Source organism: Ischnura elegans, chromosome 9 (genome assembly GCF_921293095.1).
Source record: "Ischnura elegans chromosome 9, ioIscEleg1.1, whole genome shotgun sequence".
Classification (NCBI taxonomy): Eukaryota; Metazoa; Arthropoda; class Insecta; order Odonata; family Coenagrionidae; genus Ischnura; species Ischnura elegans.
The window spans coordinates 3,539,825-3,555,287 of NC_060254.1; the positions used below are offsets into that span (position 1 = coordinate 3,539,825).

At 39.3% G+C, this 15,463-nt stretch overlaps 1 protein-coding gene and 1 long non-coding RNA gene across 2 annotated transcripts in view; one reads left to right on the plus strand and one right to left on the minus strand.

The window, feature by feature from the left end:
• The window catches only part of LOC124166047, a 58,189-nt gene extending 50,984 nt beyond the window's left edge, over positions 1-7,205 (plus strand). Inside the window, exon 3 of the long non-coding RNA XR_006866387.1 lies at positions 6,712-7,205. This is a non-coding gene — a long non-coding RNA (uncharacterized LOC124166047). The remainder of the gene's footprint in view (positions 1-6,711) is intronic.
• A 2,532-nt stretch (positions 7,206-9,737) lies between these two features.
• Positions 9,738-13,039, minus strand: LOC124165565 (mitochondrial cardiolipin hydrolase). The gene is made up of 3 exons (XM_046543021.1): positions 12,784-13,039; positions 12,533-12,717; positions 9,738-12,364 (listed from the first exon to the last, which is right to left on the minus strand). The coding sequence occupies exons 1-3, from the start codon at positions 13,023-13,025 to the stop codon at positions 12,150-12,152; spliced, it is 642 nt and encodes a 213-aa protein (XP_046398977.1). The 5' UTR covers positions 13,026-13,039; the 3' UTR covers positions 9,738-12,149.
• Between the last annotated feature and the right edge of the window lie 2,424 nt (positions 13,040-15,463).

The following is a 15,463-nucleotide window of genomic DNA, read 5'->3' on the forward strand; positions in this document are numbered from 1 at the left end:
CGTCAATACGGCCTTTAACTGGTTGGATTTTATGTGTTCCGGAATTCAAACACCAAAAAACGCAAGCATAATGGGATAATTTATTTACTGTAGCAATACCTACCAGTAATTAAAAATTAAAATCGTATAACTACACCCAGTACAGTGACCATTCTGATTCCGTACGTCCCTTTTCTGTGGCAGCACCAAGTAGACGCCAGATTATACGCCCGCCGGCCTGCGCAGCGATGTCAACTCACTCGTCGCTCTGCGCATTTTCGGACGACGTCCCAAGACTTCCATAAGACACAACGTTAGACGCGTCATAGCACCAGCGGCCCCCACCACTACCACTCTCCATATAACTGCATGGGGATGGATTGGGACGTTCTGGCCAGCGCCCCACGGCTACAAATACGAACTTCTCGCGCTATTTCTTTTCGTGTTTTTCCAACACTTTCGATGTATGGGACTGAAAAAACGCTTTGATTAATCAGATGTATAATTATAAATTAATGGATATTTATTTTTTTTACTTTTTCAAATATTTGGGAGGGGCGGCGTCCGAGAGTCCTTATGGGCAAACCGCCACTGGCTCTAGGGGTCATAGGAACGCGCAAGCCTTTCCACCGCGACAAGGTTTTAGCCCAAGGGAAAGGGGCATATATATTTGGCGTATCTATATATAATAAAGACCACTTACGACCACTCACTCACCTATACAAATGTTTGGGGTGAACGAGACGAGATACGGCCAAAAGTCTAATCAAGATCCCCTCTAAAATTGTCTGAAACCCCAGGAAAAATTATGAAAACACTAAATTTACAATTATTTATCCGTCTATTCAATTAAAAGTGAGTGTATGGATTAGTTCAAAAAATGGCCACCAAATTCCAATGGCGGCGCGGCAGTCATACAAACGAACAATCATAGCAACATATTTGTTTATGCAAACAAGAGGAGCTAAATTGGGAAAGAAGATAAAGGAATTAAAACGAAAAACTGATTAATATAAGGAAGGAAATTAAGAAAGTAATATTTGATGTGTATTTCTTTGCGTCTTCTTTCCGCAAGAACAAACATCTGTTTAAATCAAAGCGCATTCAAATCAAAAGCGGAGAAATATAAGGTAAGAAATTAGTTGTTGTTTTTGGTATATTACATCGAAAGTGTGGTGGTTATTAATTTCAAAGTTAACAAGTGCACTAAATGCCTATTTAGAAATATGATTCGTGCTGTTGCCTATAGTTCGTATCTTGTTGGCGATACACGATTGTAGTAGAAAGACTTTTAAACAAGTCTTACATAATATAGGTTGGTAAAAATGATTTTATTTTCATTTTTTGTGATGGTGATAACTTATTATTTTTGTTTACGTTCTTTTTTCCGTTAATGTCCTTTTTAATGTACAATGTTATCCGTGAGCTGCAAGAGAGAACAGGCAGTGAATAATACAATATGGAAGATAAGGGCAAATAAAGGTATTTCTTATTCAATTATTTGTCTTGCGAAAATCACGTTTCCTTGAGTGACTAAGTTCTACTGTAAAAATTATCGAAATATTGACATTCACAATGTCTTGTACACCAAAGGCAGTGATCCGTTACTCACCAGATTTATTGCGCATTGCGTTGGATATTAAAGCTGAGATATTTGTGTATCCCGATTCATTAAAACTTTAAATAGAGGTATTTCTGAAGTGAAATCATTCGCGATCACGATAAATAATATTTCGATAAAATTCGTTATACTAGCCCCAATTCATGCTAAGCGGCATTTGTTTCTAGATATTTATATTCAGTCCCAACGTAATTCGCTTACGAAGGGGAACAGCTGTTACATCTTATTCGTATATCAAGAATTTGGTTGAGTTTTGTGGAAAATAATTAATAAACGTGTTTTTCATTGTAATTCGTTAAGCGGTTATGTTATGATATTACGTAGGCATTGGGTGTTACATTGGAACGTGGTCTCAACGTTTTTTGTATTTGAATTGAATAAGTTAGAGAAACTCGTAGAAATTTATTTTACTTTTTTAGCCCCTCAGAAAAACGTTTCTCTTTATAAATATTTACATTCATATTGTAGCCTACGTACCATGCGCTTGTTTTACGTGAAAGTGGAAATATTGCTTATACCTAAGCTAGCCAGCTTAAAAGTAAACGATCCTTAAGTAACAAGCAGCAAACAAAAAGTGTAAGACCTCCCACAGTGAGCATAACAGGCCGCAGGCCTTTTTCGGGGGGGGGCCTAGGGGGGGCAGAGCCCCCCCAGCGAGCATAGTGAGTATATTTACGTATATTTCACAAGACGATGTGGAGAGAAAAAAACGTTGAAATATTATGCTCGAAATGTTGCTAAAATTTTAGTTGTACTTACTACATGTGCTGTATAAGTTCACCAAAATACATAGAAGTTCCTCTCTCTTCCTCGCGCGATGGGTTACTCGCCGGAAAAACCGCTTTCGTCGATAGTGTAATTGTTTCGCTGTGAGGATAGGACCTTCCCAAGGTTCTTAGAGTAAGAACCTTGGGACCTTCCTACCTCTGAAATCGTGCATAGGGCTCATAGCGAGGGTTGCAGTAGTCAATTTGCACCATTTGCACGACCCGATCAAATCAAATCGATCTCCAGTGGAACGCGTAAGCAATACGCGAGGGTCGACTCCGGAGAATAACGGAGATGGCTGCGCCGGGTATGTGGACCGACTTTTGAAAGTGACTGTACGACATTACCCCGCATTGTGATAGACACCAAAATCCCTTCTTATCTTCTAAGTTTGCGGTCAGCGTGCTCGTATAATAAACGAGGGAGAGAACCGTACGTGCGCAAGGTGCTGTCAAATCGGACACGAGAGGAAAAACTGCCCACGAAACACCAGCTGAAGAAGTTACGCAGTTGAGCCACTCAGGGTCGGTCTTGGGCGATTGGGGGTCAGGGGCTCATTGACGGGGCCCCCCTTACCCTTGGGGAATTTGGGGGTCCTCCCCCGGGAAATTTTTACGAAATTGTATCCCCGGAAATGAGTCTTGCCGCTTTTATGGCACTTAAAAGCCAGTTAAAAGTGAATTTTTAAAAACTTTTTTAAGAGAAAATATGATGAAAAGTGAAAACTTCACTGCTTAAAAAATTTAATAATTCAATATGGTTCTTTTATCTATTAATTAGTGTATTTTTACGTTACGGGAGCCCCCTAACCTCGGGGCCCTCGGCGATCGTCGACCAGCCGACCGCCGCCCCTGAAGCCATTCTCTACTCCGCCTAGTTCGTGGAAGAAAGGTGTTGGGAAGAAGCCGTGGGAAGCCTTATCGCTCTTGAGACCGCACCGAGAAACGAATGCCCACGAGGCCCCATTTGACCACACAGTCCCGAGTCGGATCCCCGGATCGGAAGCGGCGAAGCATCGCAGGACGCTCCCGTGACTTTGGCACCCCCTGCTGCCGCTGTGGTCGTCATCTCCTACGCTTGGACACCCCCTCCCGCCCAAATCGAATGCCCCTCACATTCCGGTTCCGCAATGCGAAGCGGAAGAAGACGACGAAGGAAAACAATGGCGTAAGTGAGTGTGGCCTCCGAAGTCCCCCTTCGCCACAACCAACTAGCCAGCCTGCTGCTACTCCACTACGGGACATCGAAACCCACGCTTGAGGACTCGGAAATCAACGTTTCCTCTTCACCCTTCCAAATCCGACCATGGAAACCCTTTCTCTTTTAATAGGTACCATATTCTACCTCTTATCCCTTATTCCCTACGCCCAGTGGTTTATTTCGGCCAAAACAGCGTTGCGGAACCTTGCGGGGAAAAATGGGTACTTAATATAATTAAAAATGGCATAGTTTTATTAATATTTGGTAATACATGATTTCTCATTGTAACTTTTACGACAAGTTTAAAAAGAAGGAAATTTTTAAAATAGGGAAGTTTTAAAAGCACCGAAGTTTTAAAAAAAACGAAGTTTTAGGGGGGTAGGGTATGGGGAGCTTACATTTGGAAATCATGTGTGAATTAAATGCGTGCGTATACGCTCTGGTTCCTAAAATTTTAAAAATTAAGCACTGCCTACGCCTGAAAACATCCTCTGAACACCAGCATACGAACCCTGAATCCTCTCTGTCCTTGCACACCCATTCTGAGACCAAGCGTCACCCGAAGCCGTCGACTACAAGTATGTCTACGAGGCGGGGTCGGAAGCGAGTGCGGGGAGGACGTGGAGCAGCTTACAATTAGACCGGAGACATGTGCAAGGGACGGCGACCCGTACGAAGGCGAAGGGAAGAAGGCGGACGGAAACCACGGCGCCAGGGAGACACAAGTCATCCGGAAAATAAAGAGCGTACATATGTAACGGCTCGCCTCACACCCACCATGCGCTGCCAGTCATTAAATATTAACAGGGTCTCAAACCCGATAAAAATAAAACTCCTCTAGTCCTTTGTCCAAATTTTGAAGCCTAATATCGTTTTACAGTAGGAGACAACTCTTGCCTTTGTCTGGTCGGACCAAAATTTAATATAGTATTAAAGGTGGCCATGGTACGATGCATTTGAGCTATCATCAGAGAGCCATCATCAGGTACAAGACACCACAGTGCATGAGGAAATCACATTTGTACATTTGAGGAAGGAGTGGGGGAGGATTTGACAATTGAAGGGGTGGGAAACAGGCTTAGCCCTAAGGTGTACGCGTACCACCTACAGAGGAGAGAGAGTGGGAAACATTCAACTGAAGAGATACAGAAATCACATGGGTGGAAGTAGCATTCTGGTCATAAGAGATGTGTGGAAGAGCGACACGGAGGGATAAACCAGAGAAAGGGGATGGAGAAGAATAGAAAGGGGGCAGGGTGAGAGACGTACGTATGTCATTGGAAATGGAGTAAGAATAGCAAAGCAAGGAGGAGGCGGAGGAGAGAAGGGTAACTGAGAAAGGAGTGGAGCAGCTGCGGATACAGAGAAAATTCAAGGGGGCGCAAAAGATATCTTGAGTTACTTTTGTCATAATTAAAAATAATCAAGTCACATGCAGAGATTCAGACTTTTTATCTAAAGTGATTACACACATATTCAAGACAATGCCATATTATGAAATAAAAAAGTAACAAAGCAATGCAGGAAAAAGTGACTTTGTATGCTGTCACGCACATGGGTGCAAAGATAAATACACCAGCGGACTAAGTTTGCCATGAAAAAATATTTGGTATTTTATTTTTTGTTATTTAATATTTTAGGATCCCAGCTAAGTCAAATATTTTTGGCAAACTTCATCCGTTGGTGTATTTAAAAAAGTTACAATTGTGGTTCTGCTATGTTTGGCAATACAGGCAGCCCCACAAAGGGGGGGGGGGGCGCGTGCCCCCATCTGTATCCGCCACTGGAGTGGGGAGAGAATTAGCAGAGGTTAGAGGAAGGGATCTTAGGCAGAAAAAATGGTCAACGCAAGACGGGGCGCGGAAGGATGGGTTAGGGAGTGGGCAGGAATAAACATGTGGAGGTCGGAGTCAGTTTAATCGTGGGTGAAGAAGAAATGTGACCAATTTTTTCAGGATGGGGACCTTGAGGAGAGGAGATTGGGTGACAAACACTTGTGCATTCATGAGCATATTCGTATCAATTTGCACAATTTCAAATTGCTCTAAAATGTCTAGCCTTGTATTTTCACTATGGAGAAATTCTGGATGGAAGTTTTTGGCAAGAAGAGACGTTTCATCCCCATTTTTTCAGCACCTTTTGTGTTCTTTCATTCCAATAATGAAGCCTCCACTTGCCTGGCCTATTTGGTACATGTTGCATGAAAGACAATTAAATTTCTATGCACCAGATTGATGAAAGTACAATTTTATATTTGTTGTGGCCCAGAATTTTACCAAGAGTACTAGCATTGAAGAAACATTGAATTTATCTTTAGAGAATTTGAGAGCAACTTTTTTGGAAAGAACTACCACAAACAATAAATGGAGAATTTTTTTACTTTTTTGTGATTGAGGGGAGGGAGCAAAGCAGTGAAATAGCTTTCTTTTTTTATTTCTGCTCTAAAGGATTTCAGTTATAGTATTTGACCTGTAGCTATAAGAAAATTTTCATTATTGATTGCGTTAATGCAATTAATTTAATTATGGTAATTTCACCATCGAAATTAGTTAAATTTATTGGTAAATTGACAAGTCTATGTGGCATTGAATGACAAGCAAGGAGGATGGGTGATATAAGTCATTGGGAATATACACATTACAGTCACTATACAGTGGTATACAGCCAGGAGGGGAGGGGATGGTTTTCCAGGTTAAAACCTCCCCTTGAGCCTTTAAAAGAGTCAAAGGGAGGACCCTAGAACCCTTTGCTCAGGGGTGTTTTCCATATACACAGGAAAGGTCCTCAAATCTCCGGTAACCCCCCCCCCCCCTCCCCCAAATTACAAAATCTGGCAAAAACTGTCATTATAAGCAGGGTTTTCTGTGAATGCTAAATTTGTGTTTATCACCAACTAGAGGTGTTTGGAGAGATCAAAAAAGTTGAATTGTTTGTCGGATTCCACTTTTACTGTGAAGGTAATTTTGGGATGTTGAGAATTTAAAAGATTCAAAAAGCTATCTCATTGTCTGATACTTTCAGTTCTGCATACTACATATGTACTATTGTGGTGTCTCCTATCAGATGATGGTTCTGTGAGCTGAAAAACATTGCATACATCAAGCAATAGTGGAAAAATTCAAATATCTTTTATTTCAATACAGGTTACATAGCTGAAAGTCAAGCCTTGGTAATGCAGTAGGCCGGAAGAAAGGAAATTTGCAGGAAAATGGAAAATAACAGAAGAATAGGCAATGACCCCCAATGGCTACAGGCCATAGTATGCATGGGTGCTCAAATCATTTAAACCCCCCCAAAATTTTGAGATTTTTTTGAAATGTTAAAACTTTTAAACCCCGTTTAAACTACCTTAAAACTTTCACTGGCTGTGGCCTTGCTCTGATTGCTAAAGACCATCCCCCAAGCAACATTTAGAATAATTTGACAGCCTAATTATTTTCTCTTCGCTCAATTATTTTAAATATTTGTAGGCATCTAGGTTTTATAACTGAAATATAATTAAAAGCATTGGTTAAATGCAGCTCTCCTTCTCCTGGAACATATGCTGTCCCTCTATGTACACTTAAAATTATGTTAACACTGATGAAATTTTTCTTGTGCCTGAAATAGTACGAGCATTACATAAATTTTTTCAAAATTTTCTCCATAATTAAAGATACTGAAGAATGAACATTTAGCTTCAAGAACTTTACTGTAGATGACAGGAAGCCACAAACATCACAAAAAAATGCAGGTGGAAGGTATAAAGTGAAATGGAACAAAAGGTAATATCAAGCCAGTATTTTCCGGCTTCCACCTTAGCAATCAAAATTAGAATGGCAAAAACGGAGACCCAGGGTTGGTTCTAATGGGCCTGATTGGTTAGTCAAGACAATAGCATTGGTTTTCGTGATATTCAATTTTATTTTCATTCACTTTAAAACCGTCAAATTAATAGAAGTATGTATTAGGTCATATACATAATATTATGAATATTTCATTCACATACTTATTCCAAACATGATTCAAATTACATATATGATGATGATGTGGGATTTCTATGTTGGCAACAGCTTTGGGTCACTTCCTTGAGTTTTCTTATACATACTTACATGTTAAAATACTCAAAAAATGTATACGATTTATTCTCAGACAACAAATGAAAAAGTAAATTTTTGTTTAATTTGCCTCAGACCAGGAGATTACTTGTTGCATAATCCAAATGAAGCCTCTTCAGCGCAGTAGGCAGCACTTGAGTCATTAACCATATCGTAGGCACCATGACTCCAGCACTCAATCTCTAAGGCATACTAAAGTAGCCTAGAATACCCAAATAGTTGAGTACATATAAAATGTAAACATAGGTCCTAAACACCTGAGATAAGATACAGGAAAATGCTGTACCGCCAATACCATAGGAAGGGAAATCTCATTTGAAAGACCCACAGTCCAAACTCCCCTTTGGAAAGAAATATGAGCTTGGGGTGGTAGCAAGTGAAGGCATACCCTGTTTTACCATAATCCCTTTGGGTAGGAACGTAAACACAGGCAGTCATGGTTATTGCATTAGGATAGTTAGATTTTTAATTAGTCCGAAGGCATCTAACTCTCATGCCCTCAATATCTACAAAAATTAGGGGCTTGAATTCTAAACCCCAAGGACACTCTTCATCATCATTCATATTCGAGAGAACATTTTCCAGAGGGGTGGGAGCAATGGCAGATCCTGGATTTTTTTCTGGTGGGGCACAAGGGTCTCACTGGCAATCGGACTTCTCATTTTTTTATATTTAAAATGACATACCACAATTTACTGTACTAAACATTCACCTTTTCTTAATATGAAATTAAATTATTGAGGCTCCGTAACACACAATATAAAAGTAATGAAAACCATATTCGAAATCTTGTCCATTTTGTAAGCGTCTGGGGGGTGGGGGACATGGGACATGTGCCCCAGGGCCCTTGCCTAAATCTGCTTATGGATGGGAGAGTTCTTAAGCCCTTCCGGACCATGCGCTAATAAGCACTTCTGGTTTTTCAACAGGGTGGTTTCCTATTATTTTTTTATTGTCTAAATCAAAAGATTATTACTCCTGGAGTACGTATTTCATGCTTTAAAATTTTTTAATGACGATATCTATTTTTCGCGACTAAACGAAAAGTGAAAATTATCAAGCGCGCGAAAATGCGACAGCTAAGTAGGAATGATGGGAAAAGTCCGTGTGACGTAATTCTGGTTCCCGCTGTCGCTGTGTGAGGTGACCTTGGGACGAGGATGTGTGCGCCACTGTGATGCAGGCTGCTAGCAGGTAGCAGAGTACCCTGCTAGCAGGTAGCGCTTGGCTTAAGTGACGATTATTATTCCCCTATCAAACAAAGGAATGTTTCGGAACTTGGGTATTTTTAAAGTGTGATTATTAAGAGATGTTTCCCTGAAGTCTGTGCCTCATGCATGCATTGGTAACCTCAGGCAATGTAAAACTCCTATCTACTCGTATAGAAACTAGGTCCCTGTGACGTCACGTGGAGTGGCATCGCATGGGCGCCAATCTGGACTTTTTCAAATGAGGTTAAAATTGACTATTGCCATTCGTCTAAACTGAGATTTCTAAAACCAAATAATTTGTATATTATGAATACACTAACGGTGGGTAACGAATCGCCATCAATGCCTTTCATTTTCTTTGATGTATTAAACTACCCTAATGCCTAAGACAATCAAACAACCTCTTTCGAAGATATTTTTCCTATCAACTCTGAATGGTATTTGGATTTCATGTCTTCCGACTTATTCACTTTAGACAATCAGCAGCTCATAGTTCATTATACCAATCAAATTATCTGCGAAAGGTATAGGGCCAATGATTTTTACCTAGAAATTGCTTTAATAGAAAACGGAAAAGTTTGGGTCTATTTATCTTTCAAACACATTATGATTCACAGAAAAAAATAGTGAATCAATCCATTGCCAGCATAAATGGACAAAATGCAATGTCATTCAAAGGCAAATGCAGAGAAATTAAAGAACATACAATCTCTTGGCATGAAGGATTTGCCATCTTCTGGCAAATTCGAGTAATTCATGCCTAACTGGAGTGGATTTGATTGAACACAAAGGCATTCACACAGCTTATGGAGTGAGTTACTAGAATAAAATTAGCTACATCTAGAAATAAAAAGACTCAGGTGGATGCAATCGATTCATTACTCAATTGAAAATATCACTTCATCATTTTCAAACATTTTCCTCAACACACAGTCCATGAATTTTCAAGATGACACAGAGCAAGCATCATCAGTCAAAAAAGTCATGATGTAGGATAAATTTAACAAAAATATACAACCATAAATGAAGTTAAAAAATGGCATATTGAAAGTATGCAAGTAAACACACATTCAAAGACAAATACGCATGACAATCACACGCACATTTTACAAGATGAAATTCACCTCACACAAAATCTTGAAAAATAATTTAAGAATGCTAATTGTAAACACATGATGACAATAATGTCAACAGATAAATCATAACAAACTTTGTACTGTGTAAGGAATCATAACAAAGCTAAAAGAGAAAAATACAGAAACATTATCATCAACAACAAGTAAATATTCTATTCTAAAAATCACAGCTTCATACTGAGAGCATTCTAATACTCTCATATGCAATTAAATGCATTATTCAAAGCTATTCGTAAATGACTGAGAGAGCGACTTGGCAAGCAAAGTAGCATCAACTGATCTATGAGCTAGCGAGCCACTTCAGAAAACCAGTAACAAGTAACAGATGGTAAGACGCTTCAGGAAAGATACATACACAGATTAATATCTCATTTTTTGAATCAACTATGGTTCAGATACTACCCATGCCATTTATACTCACATACTATGGATAAAAAGATATGTAACAATTGTGAATTGGTTAACATTAACTCAGTCACTGGAAGTGAAATCCCATACTGGTTTATCACTCCACCGTCAACAGAATATTTTCACAGAAAAGACACTGATCTAATGCTTAGCAAGAACCATCATTCCAAGTGATCTCACCAAACTCTTCAGTAAATCATAATTGTGCATTAAGTTTGCCAGAATTATTATCAGTGCATTACATATTTTGAAAGTAATGCATTATTTTTAAATGGTGATTGAAGCTATTCATCAATTCCAACACTTAAATGCAGAAATATGCCATTCCACTTTCTAATTATTCAGCATGTTACAATTATATTAATTTTAACATGAATTCCTTGAATGCAAGATTTCTCAGGTAAAAATGTTTTATAGGCAACCAATACATGTTATACAGTACAACCTGCACCAGAATAAATGAAAAATACAGCGATTTCATTTTAAAACAGTTTTCTGAGCATTGAAAAGGATCTAGCAATATAAATTCACCGAGGATAAAATTATGGAAGTGGAAGCATAAGAGGAATTACATAAATTTCAACCTCAAAAATGCAGTTCATTCATTTTCACTGCATTTAACTAATGGCAGCCTATGTAAAACAATCATTCAACCTCAGAAAAGACAAATTTAAGAATGAGATCAAAATCCAAGACCACCAACCACACCCCCTCCATTACACTTCACACAGAAGTATGTAAATCTTAAAATTATAGACGATGATCAACTGACCAAACAAAATGACATTTCTCAATTCAATTGACATTCATAAAAGTGAAAGAGGTGATTTGAGGAGCTCGCAGGTTTTCCAGCAAAAGAGTAACGCATTTTTCCATCAATAAATGCACCATATTAAGCTGAGATGAAAGTATATCCACTTGATTCTGCATGTTATTCTAACATAAAAGTAAGGATTAATAGCAGGTTGATTCGAATAGCTTACCCTGACAGATAATAGTGGTTCAAAATTAAGGTATAAATGATATAAATGCTTCACAACTCTCAGTATTTACGTATACTGTTAGAAATGTAGGAGCTATTACACAAACCTATCATAAACAAACTTGCACAACTTCTACAACAAGATATTCTTTTGATGACTCACTTCAGATTAGATGCATAAGCACCTAAATATTCTCATGTCATACTCTACTTGGCAAAATACCCTTGCTCTCATTACAAAAAAATAGCTCTAAAATTACAAGGTCAGTTGTGATAGTGATGCCCACTACAATTTCTTATATGGCCACTGACAAATATCACATTGTCATACAAAAACAGCGACATATCTTCAAAACAGAGTCCATTAGTACTAGGCATCAGAATACTTACAGTCTACACAGGCATTGGTTTTTACAGTAGCTATAAAATGTTTCAACAAGAGAACATTTCATAAACATTTCAACTTGATTAAATTTTCAACAGGAAAGTATCCATTAGCAGGTTGAACAGGGCAAGTTACGGAGTTACATAAAACAACATTTTGACTCCATTCATTATCAAATTCTGTACACAAATTAAAGTGAAGAAATAAATGTTGTTGGTGCAAAGGTTGGTAAATGTGACTAAATAATTTCACCACTTGATTGTGGGATGATTTTCTATGAGAACGGCACATGAGTGAGAAACATTTATAAAAGGTAACAACGATAAAAAGAATAAATAACCTTGGAACACAATGTCTTTGTACTACGTCAAACAAGAAAACTCATCCCACAATCTTTGAAACTCGGAAGCAAATGGTTGAACGATACCCGGCTCCGACGTGATAATGACATTTTCCCAATTAGCCGTGACAGCCTGCATCGTCCAGTTGAAAGATCCACATATGAGGCACTCACCATCGATAATTGCAAACTTATGATGCATCAGCTGGAGTACTTTCTTGGTCCTTATTGGTATCCCTAATACAGAAGAAAGATAAAAATTAGAAACACATGTATTGCAAAGGCGAATGGAAAATATTCAAAATAAACAAAACATGATCCCTCTTCACCAAACAATAATAAAATCATCCACTTTGCTCCATTACATAACATGTTCACAATATGTTTGCATTCCTCGATACCCACCATGCCTCCTAAATAACTCAATGCGAGAACCCGTGGAATTGGCCATCTCGTAATCAACAATTACACGTATCTTCACACCATTTCTCTTCAAGTTAACAATTTCTTGCCCTATTTCTTGGCAAGTTAGAATGAAGATGCAGACATCCAGGGTTTTCTTCGCCTGCCTCAGGCGAATTATCACACGCCTAGAGATAAAGCCTATTAAAATTTGCTCTCTATGAATATATCCAATTAAAAATAATTAGTGTTACCTTAAATTCGTCATTTCGTGGATATATGAGCACATGTTTTGGTTGCATCCCGACTTCTTCTCGAAAAAGGCTGGGCATGCGATTCCTTTATCGGGGAAAAATAGAACTTCATTTTCCACTTTAGCCTTCGGGATCCGTCTTAACTTCTTAAAAGCGTAATATATTATTTCCGATCCCACGGCAGTAACGGTAATTGCAGCTAAAATTTTCAATTTCGAATTGCTTAAGTCAAAATACGACATCTTCGCTTAGCGGCTTTTATTTATATTAACAAATGCGCATCGAAAATTGAGGAGCGGGTGGTAGGGTGAATATGATGTAGGCGGAAGTTTTAAATTAAAAGTTCTAGTTCAATTTTAGTTTTACAAACTCAGCACTTTTCAGTTGCTCTTATACATAAAATTGAGTACTTCCACGAATAAACATACAATACTTAAATGCACATTCAAACATGCAATATTATGAGGTATCCTAATATGCAGTGCTGTAGTTAGGAAAAAAAATTTAGATGGTACTCAACAAAATTTGCCAACAGCTGGACATGTACTATAAATCCGGGCATGATTAATATGTCAAACTCCAACTCTTATATCAGTTTCAAGTTCTACCAAGAGATAACTCTGAACAAGTAAATAATCATTTCTGATTTTTCTTTCTAAAAGCCATTGAACAATGTACAGTATAGGGCTAATGACATAGAAGAGTTGGCTAGTGATTGCGAAACGTGCAAGTTGACTAAGACCAATCAAAGTAAGGGAAGATACTTACATTAGTGCCCTGGCCAAAAACAAATGCACCATGGAAACGGGTCCACCTAGATTTTTGTTCATTTCAAGGGTATGAAATCCTCATTTTGGTTGATAGCTTTTTGCACTGGATTGAAGCCTGGCCAATGAGAAACACCAATGCACAAAGCACAAAAGTTAAGAACGTTCATAGCCATGTTCGGTATCCCACAAGAGTTAGTCACGGATAATGGCCCCCCCTTTTCAATCTAGTGAATTCATTGGGTTCTGTAGGACAATTGGTATCAAGGTCACAAAAAGCCCCCCCTTACCATCCCTCTTCTAATGGCCTGACAGAATGAGATGTCCGCACAGTTAAGGAGAGTCTCAGTAAACAGGTTGTGGAGATGTTGGTTAACCATTTTTCAAAGATTCCACGGGTCCTGATCAGAGAGGAATTGGAAGGTATGATTATGAACTTTCTGGGAGTATATAGAAACACCCCGAATGCCACATCAAGGGTTACCCCAGCTTCCCTAATTCTTAAGCACCAACCGAGGTCGTTCTTATCTATGCTAAACCCCATCTTCAACAGAAGGGGTCTCACACGGGGCAAGGCTGAGCCAGCAAAACCAGCGGGGATGGGAACCTTCCCAAAATTCTCCCTTTCTGAGGAAATGTTGGTAAAGAATCCTAAAGCAGGTCTGTTACATTTTTGAAGGGGAGAAATAAAAGGGTTTTTGAGCAAGACTACTTAGCGGGTCCGGCTTCCCACTGGGGAGCGAATGGTGCATGTTGACCAGCTGAAAAAGTGCACAGCATCAAAAGCAAAACACCCAGAGAAACTATCATCTGCCAACCCCCTGTGGTGGATACCACTCCCACTAACTTCACCAACCCAATCGAATGGCCCGGGCAAAGAGAAGGGTGGCCATAATGGAATGAATTTGGCTATGCGGACTCCATTGGCTGCAAAGGCTTAGCAGTCAGTGGGACAAAGGAGGAGTGAAAGAACTATAAGACCCCCAGAGCGGATGAACCTGTGATTTGTGTGTGGGTCCAAATCGGGCCTATTCCTGCCCCTAATCCCTGTATCTATAATTACCTCCCTTAGATTCTCCTTATTATCAGCAGGATTCCAGGGATATTTTGCAGATTTGTGACATCCCAGCAAAGAATGGCCGGGGCTCAACATCATTCAAGTGTGCCGGAGAGGAGTGTTGGGAAGAGAGTATGAAGTTGCCGCCGCATCGTGCAACAAAGTATCGAAGGGCGATGTATCAATACACGACAACAGCAGCAGCGATTCGAGGGGTCGAAAAGCAACTAGGTGGTGTGAGGCGAGCAGCTATGGAACTGGTGTTGGTTAGCGCATGCTCATGTATCTAAAAATACCTCAGTAATCCTGTGTGTGGCGTATGCCGAATAAAGGGAGTTTGTTCCGTGATCTCGACTTATTAGACACAACATGCTCATGCTCCTCTGGGTGGTGCTGCCTTACTGAGGTAGAGCAAATTAAATAAATACTTTCTAAAATATTTTGTAAATACATTAGTTTTTAATATTTTTTTCTTATATGAAGCAAAGTAATTATGTATGTTTTTATATTTCAGGGGTTGTGGGGGTGTCTGGACCCCTTGGTACTCCTCGCAATGCCATTGAGTTGTGTGATTGGTAAAATATCAGTGGGTCTCTGTCTGAATGATCTGAATGGCTGGAATCGGAGCAATACTAGTATTTGTCTGCAACAGTCTTCTTACCCAGTCTTCAGCCAATATTTTTACTGCGTGGGGTTAAAAAGGTAGTACACATCAATTTACACCCTCTGCTGTCCAAATGTCAACCTCACCATATCATGGTATACCCTGCTAATGCTGACATTGTAACTTAGTGTTCCTTGGAACAAGGGGTCACCCTCTTTTAATTCCTAAAACTTTATTTAGAAGAAATCTTGG

Excerpts from the sequence above, each read along its gene's own strand:
- LOC124165565 (XM_046543021.1), bottom strand. The coding sequence starts at position 13,025 with ATGTCGTATTTTGACTTAAGCAATTCGAAATTGAAAATTTTAGCTGCA. Across the intron at positions 12,718-12,783 it reads CACGAAATGACGAATTTAAG|GCGTGTGATAATTCGCCTGA; the intron begins GTAACACTAATT and ends CTTTATCTCTAG. Across the intron at positions 12,365-12,532 it reads TGAGTTATTTAGGAGGCATG|GGATACCAATAAGGACCAAG; the intron begins GTGGGTATCGAG and ends CTTCTGTATTAG.